Source organism: Cryptomeria japonica, chromosome 7, assembly GCF_030272615.1.
Source record: "Cryptomeria japonica chromosome 7, Sugi_1.0, whole genome shotgun sequence".
Lineage (NCBI taxonomy): Eukaryota > Viridiplantae > Streptophyta > Pinopsida > Cupressales > Cupressaceae > Cryptomeria > Cryptomeria japonica.
Genome location: NC_081411.1, coordinates 737,989,269 through 738,006,334, shown reverse-complemented (window position 1 = coordinate 738,006,334; position 17,066 = coordinate 737,989,269). Strand labels below are relative to the sequence as shown.

Below are 17,066 nucleotides of genomic sequence, written 5' to 3'. Positions count from 1 at the left end.
AAGTGAATCATCCATTTAATTGAACTACAATATAAATGATCATGTGTACCTAATATGTATACATATAGAACATAACCCATGTCTACCATCCTCACATCTCCATAAACTATTTATAATTATCATTTTATCTAATTACCTACCTAGATCATTTCTATGATGTAGAATTAATGTAACACAAAATTAATGCCTATTTTTTTAATATTTAAATTTCAAATTAGACCTACTTTGCCCCCTTCCAAATAGTATTTATCTACCAAATTGAATAGTAAATAGTTGTATGAGATCATAAAATTATTTATTTTTTTGTATTTTCTTTTCTTTGACCTTCTACATTCTTAAAATAGATCATAGAATGTATTCTGAAATAGTGACGAAAAAAAAAAAAAAACTTTACCAATCAAATCCACAAACGTTCAAGATCTAACATTTTATAATGTCAAATTTAGTAACACCCCTGATTTTAGATGTATCAATTACTACCTCCTATTAAACCCAACATAAGGTTCAGTTTCATTGCTTAAAAAATGTCTAACCTCTACAGTTGATTTCTGATAAATTTACCCTTTGACTTTACCAATAACCTAAAATCTTGTAACATAACCACTTCAATCCGCACATGAACAGATAACCAATGAAGACAATAGCAGACAAAAGAATGGAGGGAAGAAAATGAGGACCGAGAACGCAAGAACATAAAGGAATGGTGAAAGTCCCTGCCGCTTGGAGGCCTCCCAGAGCTACCATCGTGATCAGCAGTTGCTTGCTTCTCTCTTGGCACTGCCCGTCACAGGCATTAATGTCCACATTTGAAGGAAAATAGGAATCTTGACAGATCTCTTTGGTCATCCAGTAACACAGAAACCCTTCAATGATCAGTCGTAATATGATAGCAAGATAGTGTATTTTTGGCAAATCCTCCGGTATAGCAAATAGAGACCGCTTTCCACAATCAAATCTATGAATAGCCTCTGCCATGAGATCTACCACAATTATAGAAATGAAAATCCAGTAGGGTTTCTCAGGCATTAGACTACCCAAGTTCCCTCCCAGGACAGTTGCTCCTGTCACACAAATCATTGCATTTATTACAGACGGAGTTAAAAAACTTGAAGCATTCCAATTATGACCCTCTGTAATACTGCGCATCATCTCTTTACGCTTGGCCGATGGGTTCCTCATCAAACTCCTCATCTCCTCTTTTGCTATTAAAATGGGAGCAAACCCTTCGAATAAAATAATTGAGAGTGAAACAACCAAGATTATTTTTGTTTGCCTTTGTGCAATGTCCTGACTATATAAAAGCAGGGTAATGAGGGCAATGCTCATGCCCACCTTGAGAAAGACTGCTCCCGCTCTTTCATGATCAGAGGGTCGATGAGGCTTTTTAGTGTCCTGCGATTCATCTGTTGTTCGTGTGGAATTTTCAATCCAGTTCCAGTAAGGTCGTACGGAGTAAAAAATAACAGCCTCTGTGACAAGGATACTCCAGCACAGCCAAAATACAGGGTCAGACAGCACCAGTCCATAACTTCCAAGGGTCAGCACTACGACACCCCAATTAAATGCGGCAGCCAAATCAGTGAATCCCCTGATGTATTGGACGTAATGATCATTTGCCTCCGGAATCTGGGCAGAGGAAGCACCTGAATGGCCTACAAATATAGGAACAGGTTAAAACTCAGCCAAATTATTATCTAAATTAGGAAAATCATTAACTTCGCTACAAAATTGAGTATGATTTCCTTCCAACTCACCTATTACAGCATCACTGGAACGAGATCTAATGCTGTTTTGCCTCATTGTTACAGGATGCTCGTCACGCGCAGGTCTAATGCTAGTTTGCCTCAGAATTGCCCCCTCTTCGTTCATATTTCTCTATATTAAGTAGCAGTTTAAGCTGAAAAGCTAAAAAGAGTTGTATTCTACCTTCAAAAATTCCTCCTGATTTATAGGGCTTGCGCAAACACAGAGAAGGAAACTACCAAGAAGGATAAATGTTGGAGGGAAAAGGAAGGTTCTGAGAAGAAAAAAGGAAAGAAGCAGGAAGGAAGGAGCTTGACTTGTATGGTTGGTATTGAGGGAAGAGACACCCAAGGAGAACGGATAAACGGCGGAAATTTTCCATTCATTCCAAGGTATCGAGTAGAAAGTCTAGGACAAGGCCAATATAATTATTGAATTTGACAGCCACATGTACCAGCGATGTTTCTGATTTTGATTTTAACTATTATATATATACACGTAATGTCGAGACTTTGTCCAAGGGTTCCACTCACAAGGTTAGGTGCAATCCACAAGTTGGATGAGTATAACTTGTTTTCCCACAAATAATAATAAGAATGCAGCTTCTAGTTGATCGTGAGTGAAATTCAAATTTTAAATAAATTTAGCATCTTGAATTTTTGTTTCATATAAATGTGAAGTACAAAGAAATCATTTCAAATATAAAAAGTATTGGAAAAAAAATTAGTGTGATTTAGAGTTTTGTAATGGATGGAGGGAGGGAGAGGGGGACAAAGATGATGTCATTTTGATAGAATAAATAATCGAGGTTAGGTCAAAATGGACAAATGGTAAATGGTAATAGTTATAAAGTCATCATCTAATGAGACAATGTTGGCTTTAGGAAAAATGTGATAATGTGGGTAATATGCCTCACTATATGTGGTAGCTACCTAAACAGTAAAAGAGATTAATCTAAGCTAAATGATACCACTGCAATAATTATTTATAATGTATATAGCATTCCTCCCTTAATTTAATTAGCAACAAGGAGAGAAACTAATCGATTGAAGGTGAAGAAACATAATGGAGAAAAGAAAAGTTTACCAATCTATATAGGAAGTAGAGTAGATAGGTATGGAAAAATATATAAGGAGATGCCCATAGCCATAAGACGTGTTTACCCAAGTAATGGGCAAGTGCATAATGCATACAACAATTCCCAATAATCATATGTAGAGTTATAATAGGAATAATAAGAAGAGTTGAATTAATTATAAAAAGTAGATAGACATGCCAACTAAAATGATACCCCCTCAATACAAGTAAGTAAGATGCCTTTACGGGGAGTGCAAATGAGATAATAACATAAAAAGGAAGTGTAAAGTCGTAAGTTGATTACCCTAAAATTTCCAAGTTATAATTTGTTCTTGATTTAGTTTTCACTCATGTAACGTAATTTAAATCACATTTAACCAACTGCTTAAGCCCCTTCACTCACCAGATTGATAAGACTCAACATTGGCCTAACTTCAAATTCATTTTTATGATCTATTATTCCCTTATTTGTATTTTGTATGTAGGAGTGATTATAATAACATCATCACGCTCATGCTAGCATCCTTAAACTAACAAAAAGTCTTAAATATATCTTACTCCCATTTCTAATGCCCAAATACCTACTTCACAACTTTTTCTTATTAATACCTATTGTTCTATCAATAAAATTCCCTTTTTGTATTGAACAAGATGGAAAAGATTACAATAGAATGAAAGACAACCTAAAAAGGACTCCACAAGGAAGAAAAATAAATAAATATCACTAATCCTAAATAATTAAACAAAACAGACAAGGGTTGTAGCAACACCTGGAACATTATAACGAAGAAAATACAATGAACTTTCCGAGCATGTGCACTGAAGATGAAAGAGAACATATTAAGTTACTTGAAACTTGAAGAACTTGTGCAACTGTTTGGAACACTGAATATCTTGTTGAAGTTGCAAAAAATGACACTTAATCTAATCCAACTATCTACTCACCCAAGAACTACCCTTGTCACCATTCTTTAGCTGAGAGCACAAAAACACAAACTAAAACATGATGTTAGAGTAAAACCTGAAATTATATATGTCCTAATGCACAATGTGATTAGAAAATAATGCAAGACATCTACTTTTCCAAATATACAATAAAATACACTATCTCATAGAGCCTGCAATTATAATTTTATGAAGACCGAAGCCAAGTATTGCTTCTTTCCATCTTAAAGTATGCTCAAAGATGGCTGGGAAATGTCTAAACATAATATTCCACTTACTCTTAGCTCTAAAATAGTCCCAGAAAATATGTTTATAATTTTCATCCTTTTGACAAAAAGGGCATTGTGTTGGTTATAATTTCAGTTGTCTTAATTTATCCCCTATAGGTAACTTCTGATGTAAAACCTTCCAAGACAAAAACCGCGCATTCACTTCAAGCTTAAGTTCCAAATTTGAGCCATTTAAAAAAGGTTAAAATCCTTGTCACTTTGGGCTTAAAAAGGTTAAAATCCTTGTCATATTGGGCTCTCTTCTCCCTTGCTCACACACATTATTCTTCCCCCATCTCTCATTTGTCTACCACTAGCTCTTAGGAAAAATTATACATTTTCATTTTCATCTTTGGGAAAATCTTTTGGATGTTTTAGAATTTGAGTTTTTATCTCAAGTATCCAAATCTCTTTTTCTCCATCTACAATCAATTGATCCTTCTCTATTGTTGTAATTTCTTGATTATAAAAGACTTGAGTGTAATTGCATTAACATCTTCATAGGTTTTCTTATGTTCTAATAGTCAAATTTGTGTCATTTTTTCGTGAAAGGAACTCATTAGTTCCTTGTTATAATCAATCGTTCTAGGCTCCACTTTTTTTTTTTTGATCTTATTTTTTTTTTTGGATTAGATATCATATAAACATTACATATCATTAGGAATGACTGAGTTTAGCAGTATCAAGGCACCAAAGGAGGGTGCATACACAAAAAATATACAGTTGACGAGCACCTCCACTTTTGGGAAGATGATTATATTAGATAAATCTTAATTATAACATCAAAAAAACAAAATAGACAGTTCTAGAGGACTAGGAAAAAGAGATTTCAGATTTTGGTGCAAGGTTGGCTCCCAATGGAGGGATCCATGCCACCCAACCCAAGTTTCCATCCTGCCATACTTCCACTCGGTCATCAAGTATGTCCTGTTTGTGGGGGTGTGAGGTGTGCTCATGGAATAGGTCAGCTTCCTCCCGAGAGATCTCCATGTGTAGGTGTCTACGGTCCATCTGTCTCATGAAGGCCATGAGTGCTTGTTCAAATGTGGCCTTTCTCGGTTCATCTCTTTCCCACATGAAGCTGTGAGAGAGCTCTCGGATGTATACAGTGGTGGCACCTTCCTTTATCCATCTATCAAACTTGTCTGAATCCAGCTTTATTACCACAGTTACCTGCATCAAAATAGTATAAAAAATGAGTCTCCTAAGAGACTCAGTGAGATTCCTGGTGTTGTTATTAAAGACATCATCATTACAATACTTCCAAATGAGCCAAAGAACTTCTAAAGATAAACAAGACCAGAAGCTTTTTGCAGTTTTCCTACAGTCCTTAATGTAGCCTAAAACAACATTTATGATTTCAAATTAGATTCCAGATTAAGGCCGAACAAACTCCATATTTCTTTTGCGAAGTGACATTCAAAAAATTTATGTTTCACAGTTTCAAGTACTCTACATATTTTGTAGTTTAGGTAGTTACCCTCCTTATCTTTTATGGGGAGTTTATTTAACAGTAGGTGCCAGCCAAAGAATTATTTTTTTGGTTCATTTTGAGCCATCTAGAACTTACCCAACCTATCTTTCCACTCCTTTGGTTCCCATTTTAGATCCCAACATCTGTTCAGGTGAAGAAAAATGGTATTAGCCTTGGTAAGTGAAGCATATATGCATTTGGATTTAAGGGAGGGGAGAGGTGTGCCATCAGCCCAGCAGAGTGCAGAGATGGGGGAGAAGAGGGTGAGATGGGGGAAAAGCAGAAACTAAGGCAATTTTAAGGATGTTATAGGTTCTGCTCTGGGCAATCAGGATAGAGAAGGTAAGTTTCAGATCCTCCCATGTTCTCATTCGGCCAATCTCCAATATCTGATCAAAACATTTAATTGCCATATTGTGCCATTTTAGTGCAGAGCAGCCTTGAAGAGATGCTAATGGTTTCCCATTATGAAATAGATTCCACCATATAGATCTGTTACTGGAAATCATCTTATTTTTGTAAATACTTTCATTCCTTATCAATATTAAACACTTAACTTTTAAGAAATTTTAATGTTTTAGCAATTGACACATATTTTAGTTTTACATATTTACATATTAAACTCAAGTACCATAAAATCACATTTCCTTTTTGTGTGATCATTTCCTACTTGAGAGTTATATTTAGATTAGGAATATAGTTTAAATAAGAGACTTTAAGCAATCTAAGTAAAAGAACAAATAACTTAATAGTTTGCTAGTAAAATAATTGTTTGTATTTTCTTAATTAAGGAGTCTCTTTTATTAGATTGCTACTAAAAACATATGATATTTAAGCAAATTAATTTATTTCATAATTTTCTAATTAAAAATAGACATGATAATCATGAACACAAATAATGATGAAAAAAATCATATGACTACTAATCATAAAGTGTCTAAAAAAAGTAGAAACACTTTTTAGTACTAGTAATTGGAATAGGAAGTATGATAGGGCTAGAAAATGAAAATTAGAAATATATAGAAAAATTGGAGAAAATTTTAAAATGTTTGAAAATATGAAACACAAGAGGCTATCCTCCAAACAAGAAAAATCATTCTAGTCTAAAGAAAGGAAGAGAAATTTAAAAACATGTAGAAGGATACATGGAACCATAACATATTATAAAGAAGGAAAATAGAATATAAAGTGTATATATAGACTTGTAAAGAGAATAAAATGGTTTGTAAAGAACATATATAATGGAGAATAACATGTAATAAGCATAGGAAAGGGAGTAAGTGTTACATTGAGTAGAAGAATAGAGTGTAGGGAAGAAACATAATAGATATAGGAAACATAGAATGATATAAGTGGAAACAAGATTAAATTTCATATGCCAAGAACATAGTAAGAGAAAATAAAACTACATTACCATATTATTTAGAATGGTAATATGAATAGAAAACTAGTGTAAGGATCTAATATGCTAATAAATATGAGGAAAATGAAAAAATGTCACATTAGCATATGATATGGGAAGATAAACATGCATATCAATAATATAGGAAGGTGATATGTGAGAACATGTGTGAAAATAATAAAAGAAAATGTGAGTATATGATTTGGAGTAGCAATAATACTATAAGATCACATGCTAGAGTACATGGGAAAGATAAAAATAAAGCCATGCTAGCATATAACCTAACCCTATAATCCATAGAAGTATAAAGGAACACAAAAATGACAAGGAAGATATATTATATGTAGGAGAATGACAACCAAAAATAGTTTAATACAAATGCGGTTTAATTTTAATAAATTCTAGGATATAATATTCACATGGACCAAATCCCTTTCCTTTATATCCATATTTTACAAAAATAAATAAAAAAATGTATTCATGGTTTAAGGTTTAGGACTCTCTTTATCTCTCTCTCTAAATTATTCATGATTTAAGGTTTAGGACATAGGGTTTATGGTTTAGTGTTTAGGTTTTAGGGCCTAGGGTTTCATGATAAGCTTAGGATTAAGGGTAGGGTTTGGGGTTTATAATTGATAATAGAAGATTGAGGGTCTACTTCCCCCTCCCTCCTTTCTTCCCTCTCTCTCTCCCCTCTCTCTAGGTCTCTCCTTCCCTTCCTCCCTCTCCCTCCCTCTCCCTCTTTTCCTCTCTCTCTCTCTCTAAATTATTCATGTTTTATACTTGAGGGCATAGGGTTTATGGTTTAATATTTATGGCCTATGATTTAGGGAACTTATAATTAATGATAAAGGGTTGAGGGTCTACCTCTCCTTCCCTCCCTCCTTCCCTCTCTGCTGATCCTTCCCCCTCTATCGCCCCTCTCTAGGTCTCTCTCTCTCCTCTCTAATTTGTTACCTCTCCCTACCACCCTCTATTTAGGTACCTCACTCCATTCCTTATTTCCTTTCTACCTCTCTCTCCCTCCCTCCTTACCCCCCTCTCTCTCCATCCCTCACTCCCTCTATCTCTCTCTTCCTTCCTTTAAATTATTCATGGTTTAGGGTTTATGATCGATGATGGAGGCTTGAGAATCATACTCCCCTGCCTCTCTCTCTCTCTCTCTCCCTCTCTCCCTCCTTACCCCAAGCTCTCCCTCCCTCTCACCTCTTTTCCCCCCTCTAGATCTATCACGTTTATCTTACCTCTCTAGTTCTAAATTATTTATATTTTAAGAAACTTAGGGATTAAAGTTTTATGTTTATAGTTTAGGGTTTAAGATATATATATTTTAGGGTTTATGGATTACAATTATTTATGTAGGTTTTAGGGTCTACCTCTCCCTTCCTCCCTACCTCTCTCTCTATGATTCAATTTTTTATCCATGGACGTAATTTGTGTTTAGGGTTTAGATTCTAGGGATTAGGGTTTATTTTATAGTGTTGAGGGTTAAGGGTTCATAGTTCATGGTTTAGGGTTTATGGTTGACAATGGAGGCTTGAGGTTATACTTGTCCTTTTGTCCCTCCTTAACCCCCTTTGTCTCCCTCCTTGCCTCCCACTCCCTCTTTTCCTCCCTCCCTCTCTTATTACTCTCAAGGATTCAATTTTTCTTATTTTTTATGGTCAATAGATCATAACACAAGCACATTGTAATGAACTGACCTTATGGTTTGAATTGACCATAATATGCAAGCATGTTATAATGCACTCAAACTATGGTCACAATTGACCATAATGCAAGCATGTTATGATGCACTTGTGTTATAATCTCTAGGGGTCCAAAAAGTTGAGCAACTACTTTTTGGTTTTTCATCTTTATACACTTACCCCATCCATCTCTCTCTATCTCCACCCTTTCTATCCCTCCCTCTCCTTATATCTATTCTATCTCTCTCTCACTATCTATTTATATGTTTGTTTGTTGCAAGGTTGGTTAGACTGAACTGCTTATATCTTGTCATTGATGTCAAAATGCTTTGGTTGTCATTAGTGACGTGTTGGTATACGCGATGTTGAGCTTTTTATGCAATTGTATTGAGAGGTTTGGTCCACATATCTTCTAAGCCATACATATTTTCATGCAATTTGGACACGTTGTTAAGCTATGTTTAGAGATGTTATATTTTGGACTTGGTGCTCCAAATTGATGTGATGAATAAGTTGTGTTTACCAATATGTTTGATAGTGTTTCCATATGGAATACATGCTCCACATTTTTGCATTATGGTTATTGGTATTATAGTTTTTGAGTTAAGATGATAATGTCCTTAGCTTCATCATATTCAGTTGGCATGTGTTCTTTAGCTTCAAAAGAATGGTTTCAAGTTCGATGGTGTTTACTCCAGGTTAGGCCAACCTCGAGTGTTTACACTTCATATTATTGCTCTGATATTATGAATTGTTGTATAACATCTTTGATGTTTATTTTGGTCCTAGTTAAGATTTGTTGTGGTCCACTTTACATTCTTTTCTACTGCAAGAATGTTTAGTGATGATCTAGTTTGAATTGTGTTTGATTAAGTTGCTTAGACAACCTTGGGAGACTTTGCATATATGAGGATGATATAAATAAGTGATAATTTATTGAGAATGAAGTGGTTGTGTGCGATTTATGTGTGAAAGAAAGTGAAATGTGATGAAGGTGAATGAAAGAGCATCTATCTTCCTGATTGTTTGATGATTGATGTTTGAGTTGGTGAAAAGAGTTTAGTGTGAACATTCATGTGCTAGCTACCGGAAGTAGTGAGCCAAAGGTATCTACAAATCTTATGGTTGCAAAAGTGCATAAGTGGTGGATTCTTTTTCTTTTATTCTTCTTCATTATGGCAATGAGCCATCTGACGGTGAGCCTATCTTTCTTTCAGTTACGCAGTGAATCCTCTAGTAGTGAGTCTTTCTTTTTTTAAATCACCTTGACCAATGTCAAATTAATAGGTGTTTATATATTGAGAATAGATTCTCCATGGTTTTTCCCTAAACAATATTTTCCACGTAAAATCTAGTGTTTCATTGTGTATTGTGTGCTTTGGTTTTTCATGCTCATATCTTTCTGTGGATTATGTGTTAAATTTAAGTTGTTGCAAATCTATTTTAAGAAATATTTTTAAGACTTTATACAACCGATTCAACCCACCTCTCATTTGTCTTGTGCATTAGAATATTAGACAATCAGTATCATATCTTTGGTTCATTGGAGAAGAGCTTAATTGCTTGAGGAGATCCCGATGGCATATAAATTGGCAATCCTTATGTTTGATGGATTTGACTATGATTTATAGAAAGTGAAGATGCAAGGTTACCTAAATTCTCTTGGCTATAAAGTATGGAAGTCTGTTACAAAAACGTACACTAAAATTTAGACTGAATTGAACACTCTAGATGAGATCAAGGAATTTGAAGTCAATGAAAAGGCAAGGTTTTCTATCTTTAGTGCTCTTTTTAAGACTGAATTAACAAAAAAATTATCTTTGGAATCTGCTTATGAAGTTTGGGATAAATTAGAGAAGACTTATGAAGGAGATGACACTATTAAAGAAGCTAAGTTTCATAATGCTAAAACTAAATATTGATGTATGTGGATGGATGAACAAGACAATATAACTAGCTACCTACAAAAGATAGATGGTGTTGTAAATGAGATCAGAGGTCTTGGAGGTAACTTACCAGAAGATGAAGTTGTGAAAAAGGTACTTAGAACTCTTACTAAACCCTACATCTCTAAGGTTTTAGAAATATAAGAATCATAAAATCAAAATAAGTATACTAGAGAATTCTTGTATGGCTCTTTACTTGTTTTTGAGATGAGATAATTTGGTACTACTAGTGCAAGAACAAAGACAACATTCAAGGCTAGTAAATCAATGAAGATGAGGAATTTGATGAAGAGAAATTTGATGATATTGAAGGGAACTTTGTAAGAAGGATGAAGAAATCAACTGGAAAATACAAAGATAAATTGTCCTTTAAATGTTTCGGCTATGGAAAGATAAGTCATTATGCTTCTAGATGTTCTAATAGAATTGTGAATCAAAACAATAAAGAATTCAAATGAAATTTCAATAAGAAGGCTTATTATGTTAAAGAAGATGCAAATATTTCTAATGATGAATCTAATTATGAAGACAACAGTGAATGTTTGTTCTTGGCTTTAAAGGAAGAATATTCTTTTATTGACCTTGGTAAAATTGTGAAGGAAAAGGATTCAGAAGATGTTGCAAAAATGAAAGGTACTTTTATATTTGCCTTTCATGCTAGAAGAGATAAATATGAATGGATTATTGATAACGAATGTTCAAATTATATGACAGGTGATAAGAGTAATTTTGTAGAGCTTGAAAAAATTGAAGGAGTTGTTAGATTTGGAGATGATCAGACAACTAGGATAGTTGGAATTGGTTCAATCATCTTTGATGGCATACATAATATAGACAATGTTTTCTATTTTAAAGGATTAAATTGTAATCTTTTGAGTGTTGGTCAAATGTATGGAAATGGATATAATCTTTTTTTTCAAGATGATGGGTGTGAGATCAGGAAAAGGTCTAGAACTGTTATTGCAACAGGAAATGGGGCAGATGGAAATGTATATTAGTTAAGGACTGTTGGCGGATACTACCTAATGGCACAAATTACTGAAATTTTTCTATGACATCTGAGGATGTGTCCCATCAATTTTGATAATCTAGTGAGGATTAATTTAATTCAAGTTGTGAGAGATTTCCTAAAGATCACAAAACCTGCTAATTCCATTTGTAAAGAATGTCAAGTTGGAAATTAAACAAGGAGAACTTTTGAAGTTAAAGAACAATATTCTACTAGATTATTGGAGTTAGTGCACATTGATCTTTGTGGTCCAACCAAAACTAGAAGTCAAGAAGGTGACAAGTATTTCATTGTCTTAATTGATGATTACTCTAGAATGACTTGGGTTTCTTTCTTAAAGGAAAAACTCTAGAAAAGTTTAAGAAGTTCAAGGTCATGGTTGAAAATGAGATGGATAGAAGAATCAATTGCTTGAGGTCTAATAGAGGTGGAGAGTTCACTTCTGATGAGTTCAATACCTTTTGTGAGAATCATAGGATAACAAGATATTTGTCTGTTCCTAGGACACCACAGTAGAATGGTGTAGTTGAAACGATGAAAAAAAACAATTCAAGAGGCCACTAGATCAATGATGAATGAATCAAGTCTATCAGAAATCTACTGGAAGGAAGTAATACACACTGCAATACACAGTCTTCATAGAGTACAGATTAGAAGGAATCATAGGAAGACATCTTATGAACTGTGATATGAAAGGACTCCATCTATGAAATATTTCAGAGTATTTGGAAGTAAATGCTATATTAGGAGAGATGAAGAAAATTTGGGAAAGTTTCACACAAGAGATAATGAAGGTATTTTTCTTGGCTACTCTACTAAAAGAAAATCTTACAAATGTTATAACAAAAGACTCAGAAAAAATGTTGAAAGAAAAAATGTGAAAGTTGATGAAGACACTTCAAAAAATACAGTTGTAGAGACGGGATATGAATCTGATGAGTCTACCAAAAAACCAAAAGAGGAAAAGGCTAAAGAAACAAAAACACATGATGATAAGGAAGATGCTACGAAAATTTCTCCTAAGACTCTAAGATATGTACAAGAGAATCATTCAAAGAAATAGATTATTGGAGACAACAAAGGTGTTATCACAAGAAGTAAAGTTGTTGAAGAATAAGTGAATTTATGCTTAATTTCTAAAACATAACCAAAAACAGTAAAAGATGCTTCCAGTGATCAACATTAGATGAAAGATATGAAAGAAGAATCGAAACCGATTGAGAAGAATCAAACTTGGAAACTTGTCCTAAGACCGACTGGCAAGAATGTGATAGGAACTAAATGGGTATTTCAGAACAAACTGGATGAGAATGGTCACATAGTGAGAGACATGGAAAGACTTGTATAAGTATAAGGAATAGATTTTGAGGAAACGTATATACTTATTGGATATTGGTTGATGTGTTGTCATTGATGTCAACATATTCTTCTATATATTCTTCTATGCAATCCAGTGTTGCAGTTTGGTTGGATGAGTTGGTTTAGCCTGTGTGTCACAGATGAGGTGATGCAGATTAAAGGGTTTTTGATATGGTGTCTATACATGATTCATTCCCATTTGCATTGGTCCATATGATGTTTTGATCAATTTTGGTGATCCGGTATTGAGGATGTTATTAAGTTGTTCATGTTATTCGGTATTTTGGTTTATGCTACATATTGCTTCAAAATTGCTATATCTTTTGTTGCGGATGTGTGCGATGTATTCTAGACGTTGATGTGTATCCTCAGTTCGATTGGTTCATGATTTGGATATCCACAAGAAAATATTTCAGGTTGACAATCAGTTGTGATGGTGTTCTTGAGCTCTGGTAGAGAGATGATGATGGTTCTTGTAATCCAAGTTGTTGTGGTTGTTATGGTGGAATTAATATTGCTTGTGAATGTCTCTAGATCACATGTTATATACATATTGGTGGTCCACATTGATTATTGTGAGAGTTATTGAATATTTTCCTTGTCCTGTGGCGTTCTTCATGTTATGCGACATTCTTGGTGGTTGTAGCGTGTTGCGGATGATCAAGGCATTATTATTGGAGGTGTTGCATGTTTGTAGTATTGATTTGGGTCCAGACTATGTAGTAGTCAACATCGTTTTGGTCTGCATGTATTGTTGTAGCGTGTGAGGTTATTATTTTATAATTTGTATTGAGGGTTTAGCCGACCTTGAAATAGAAGTTGAGGGTTTGTATAAATAAATGTAACAATCATGTTAGATGTATGTCTACATTGTATCTGCGAGTGTGTGATTGAGTTGGATGTGCGAACAAATGATTTGATCTTTCAGAAATGTGAAGGAGAAGAGAAGTGTTGCAGAGAAGACTGTGTGCTTAACTGGAACTGTAGTTAGGCATATGGAAATTCTATTTTCATAGTTAATGTGATCTGGATTATTGTCTAAATGCTTTTGTAAGTCAGTGAGACTTCTCGTAAGGTAGTGAGCCTTCCCTTAAGGTTGTAGCCTTTCTGGGTTTCTTATTTTGAGCAATGAGCTCTAGGCAGTGTTCCTAAATGCATGTGCATTCCCCATTGTAATATTTTCATTTACTCCTAACAAGGTATTATCTCATTATGGGTAGGTTCCCGCCGTGGTTTTTCACTTAACTGGGTTTTCCACGTCAAAAATCTTGGTGTTATGTGTGTTATTGATGTGGAGTTGTTTCATGCTTTAACTAGTAATTATCAATTTGTTTTGTGGTTTAAGCTGCAGTTAGTTTTTGTGCAAACTAATTCAACGCCCCCCAACCCCCCCCGCCCCCCCTCTCTCAATTTGTTGCATTGTTGCTAACAATGCTTGTGTAGAAAGAATGGAAGCTATTAGAATGTTTTTAGATTTTGTAACACACAAGGATTTCAAAGTCTATCAAATGGATGTGAAGTCTACATTCTTGAATGGAGAACTAAAATGGGAAGTATATATAGAACAACTGCAAGGATCTAATATATTAGACACTATGGATATGGTTAGGCTGGTTGTGTAGATGATAGGAAATGTACAAGTGGGGGTGCATTTTTCCTTAGACCATGGTTGGTTTCTTGGTCAAGTAAGAGGGTATGTACATGATCATGAGGAGCCAAAACGTAGCGATATGAAAAAAAATTCCTTTTCCACCTTCCAAAAAATGCAAGAAATCCATGTTGACTTTTTTCTTGGCTTGGATATCAGTACATGTAGCGATGACAAAAGCCAAAGCATAACGGATATTCAAAAATATCAGATATCCAATATTTATATAATATATAATATATTATTCATATACAATATATTATATATTAATAATACATGTTATTGATATATATTAACATATATTATAATAATACATCGTATTTTCAAAAACATGAAAAAAGGTAGATCGTATATTTTATAAATATTGGATATCTTATACCTGCAAGTATTTTTAATACTCAACTATGGTCGTTTGTGGGTCATTTTAACCCACAGGTTTTGTGTTTTAGAGCGATTTGATATCTACTAAAATTTGATATCGATTCCTTAAGCAAATTTTCATCAAATCCAGGCATCAGGTATGAATTTTTTTTGATTTCCTTATCTTTTTATCATTCATTCATATTTTTTGACTTGTTTTTTTAATTTTTTAGTTATAAATTAAGTTTTTAATTTTAAATACACTATGTTGTTTGAAATTTGTTAATTAAATCAAAATTTTCAACTTTAATTAGGTAAAATGTCTAATAATAATGAGAATCCACAACCACCAAACCCTTTGTTACCAGACCCACCCTCAATTCATGAGTTAATTGGTCAAAATTTGGACCAATTGAGGGGCATTGTTGTTGTCTATAACACAATCCCTCATCTATCCCCATGTTAGTTGCACTAAATGCAATAATCTCCAATGTAGAAATCGTCACCATTGAGCACAATGTCGTTCTTTTGTGGTGAGAGACCATGAGGGAAAAATATGTGAATGGCCTATCCTATGATGAGGTGAAGAACCTCAAGATATCAAAAGTTGATCTTGTCACCCCGTTTATTAATCCTCCCACTAGACAGCCCGTAGATATTAAAAAACCAAAACTTCCCATCAAATGGTATCAAAATGATGCTATGTGAAATAACATTTGGGATCGTTGGTGGATGGTTTCTAATAGACCACCCAACAACAATCTCAATGTGCCATTTTATTTCATCAAGAAATTATATGTTGATTTTGTTTTAGGCAATCATGTCAACTACTTTGACATCAAACATTTCCAAGGTGTGGGGGGAGGTATTCCCTAGGATAGACTTGGGGCAGTTCAAGTAGTACAGGGCCCATATGTTCCCCCTCCTCACATTTCTCACCCACCTCCAGTACAACCTCCAGATATTATTGTTGAGGTAGTGTCATAGACTATATCGACTATTCACTCCTTTAGTATCCTTTTGGTTTCTTAGGCCACGCCACTATCTTAGCCACATGAGAGTGATGCTAGTGGTGGATCAGGTGGTGCTAACACATCCTCCTCGTGTCCACATCTTTGTTTGTTTCATAATTGCACTATGTGCCATCATGTAAGCTTAGTTCCTCTTGGAAAACATGTTGATCATCCCATCGACACATCTAATTATGAGGTGTATGATATGAAAGGTGCACTAGATGAGACAACAAGGATTAGAGCACACCTTGGGGAGCCCTCCCATGCTAGAGATGAGGAGGAACCTTCAACGTACACTGACAATGTAGTGATAAGACTTAAGTTGTAATTTCATAATGCATTTTATTTTAAATGAGCATTTGTAAGAGATAGTATTAAGTACTAATGTTTATATATATATATATATATATATATATATATATATATATATATATATATATATAGAGAGAGAGAGAGAGAGAGAGAGAGAGAGAGAGAGAGAGAGAGAAGGGGAAAGGGCTAAGGAGAGGGAGAGTGATGGGAAGGGGTATGGGATAGACTAGCCTAGTCTATGCTCTTTGATCCTCTCCTTGGATCACTAGGTGTTCCAACCACACCCTAGGGTCTCTAGGACTTCCCTTGCTTGTGTAATCCCTTAACCTTTCCCAATCCACCCACCAACAACATGTGATTCTTCTCCTAAGGTCTCACCTACTCACAAGCTTCAAAAACCCTCACATAAGCTAATAAGGGTTTAACTCTTCCTACACCTTCTCAGGTCCTAGCAAGGATAGGATAGGTCTTTGACATAGTTCTCCATCCATTCATGTGCCCCCAAGAGGTTTTGACCTTCCTACTTGTTATCGATCTCACTATTTTGCTTCTTTCCTACAAAATAGGGCTATAAGGAATGTGCCCCAATTAGGCCTCCATTCCAGACTTTTAGGGCTCCCTCTTGCAAATGATGCCCAAACTTGTGAAACTTACCAAAGGGACTTCTAATAATTTGGAAAAGGCTCAAATATTTTCCTAGTTTTGGGCCTTCAAGTGTCCGTACACTGCCCTAGGTGAATTTAGGGGGTTTTGAGGGTTTTTAGGCTTGCCAGGGTCATAGTGATGGTTTTCTATCTTCACCACCTTGTCTAGATTGGTGG

General features: G+C 34.7%; 1 protein-coding gene across 1 annotated transcript; it reads right to left on the bottom strand.

Moving 5' to 3' along the window:
- Positions 1-402: 402 nt before the first annotated feature.
- Positions 403-2,097, bottom strand: LOC131071938 (uncharacterized). The gene is made up of 2 exons (XM_058007916.2): positions 1,755-2,097; positions 403-1,652 (listed from the first exon to the last, which is right to left on the bottom strand). The coding sequence occupies exons 1-2, from the start codon at positions 1,867-1,869 to the stop codon at positions 571-573; spliced, it is 1,197 nt and encodes a 398-aa protein (XP_057863899.2). The 5' UTR covers positions 1,870-2,097; the 3' UTR covers positions 403-570.
- Between the last annotated feature and the right edge of the window lie 14,969 nt (positions 2,098-17,066).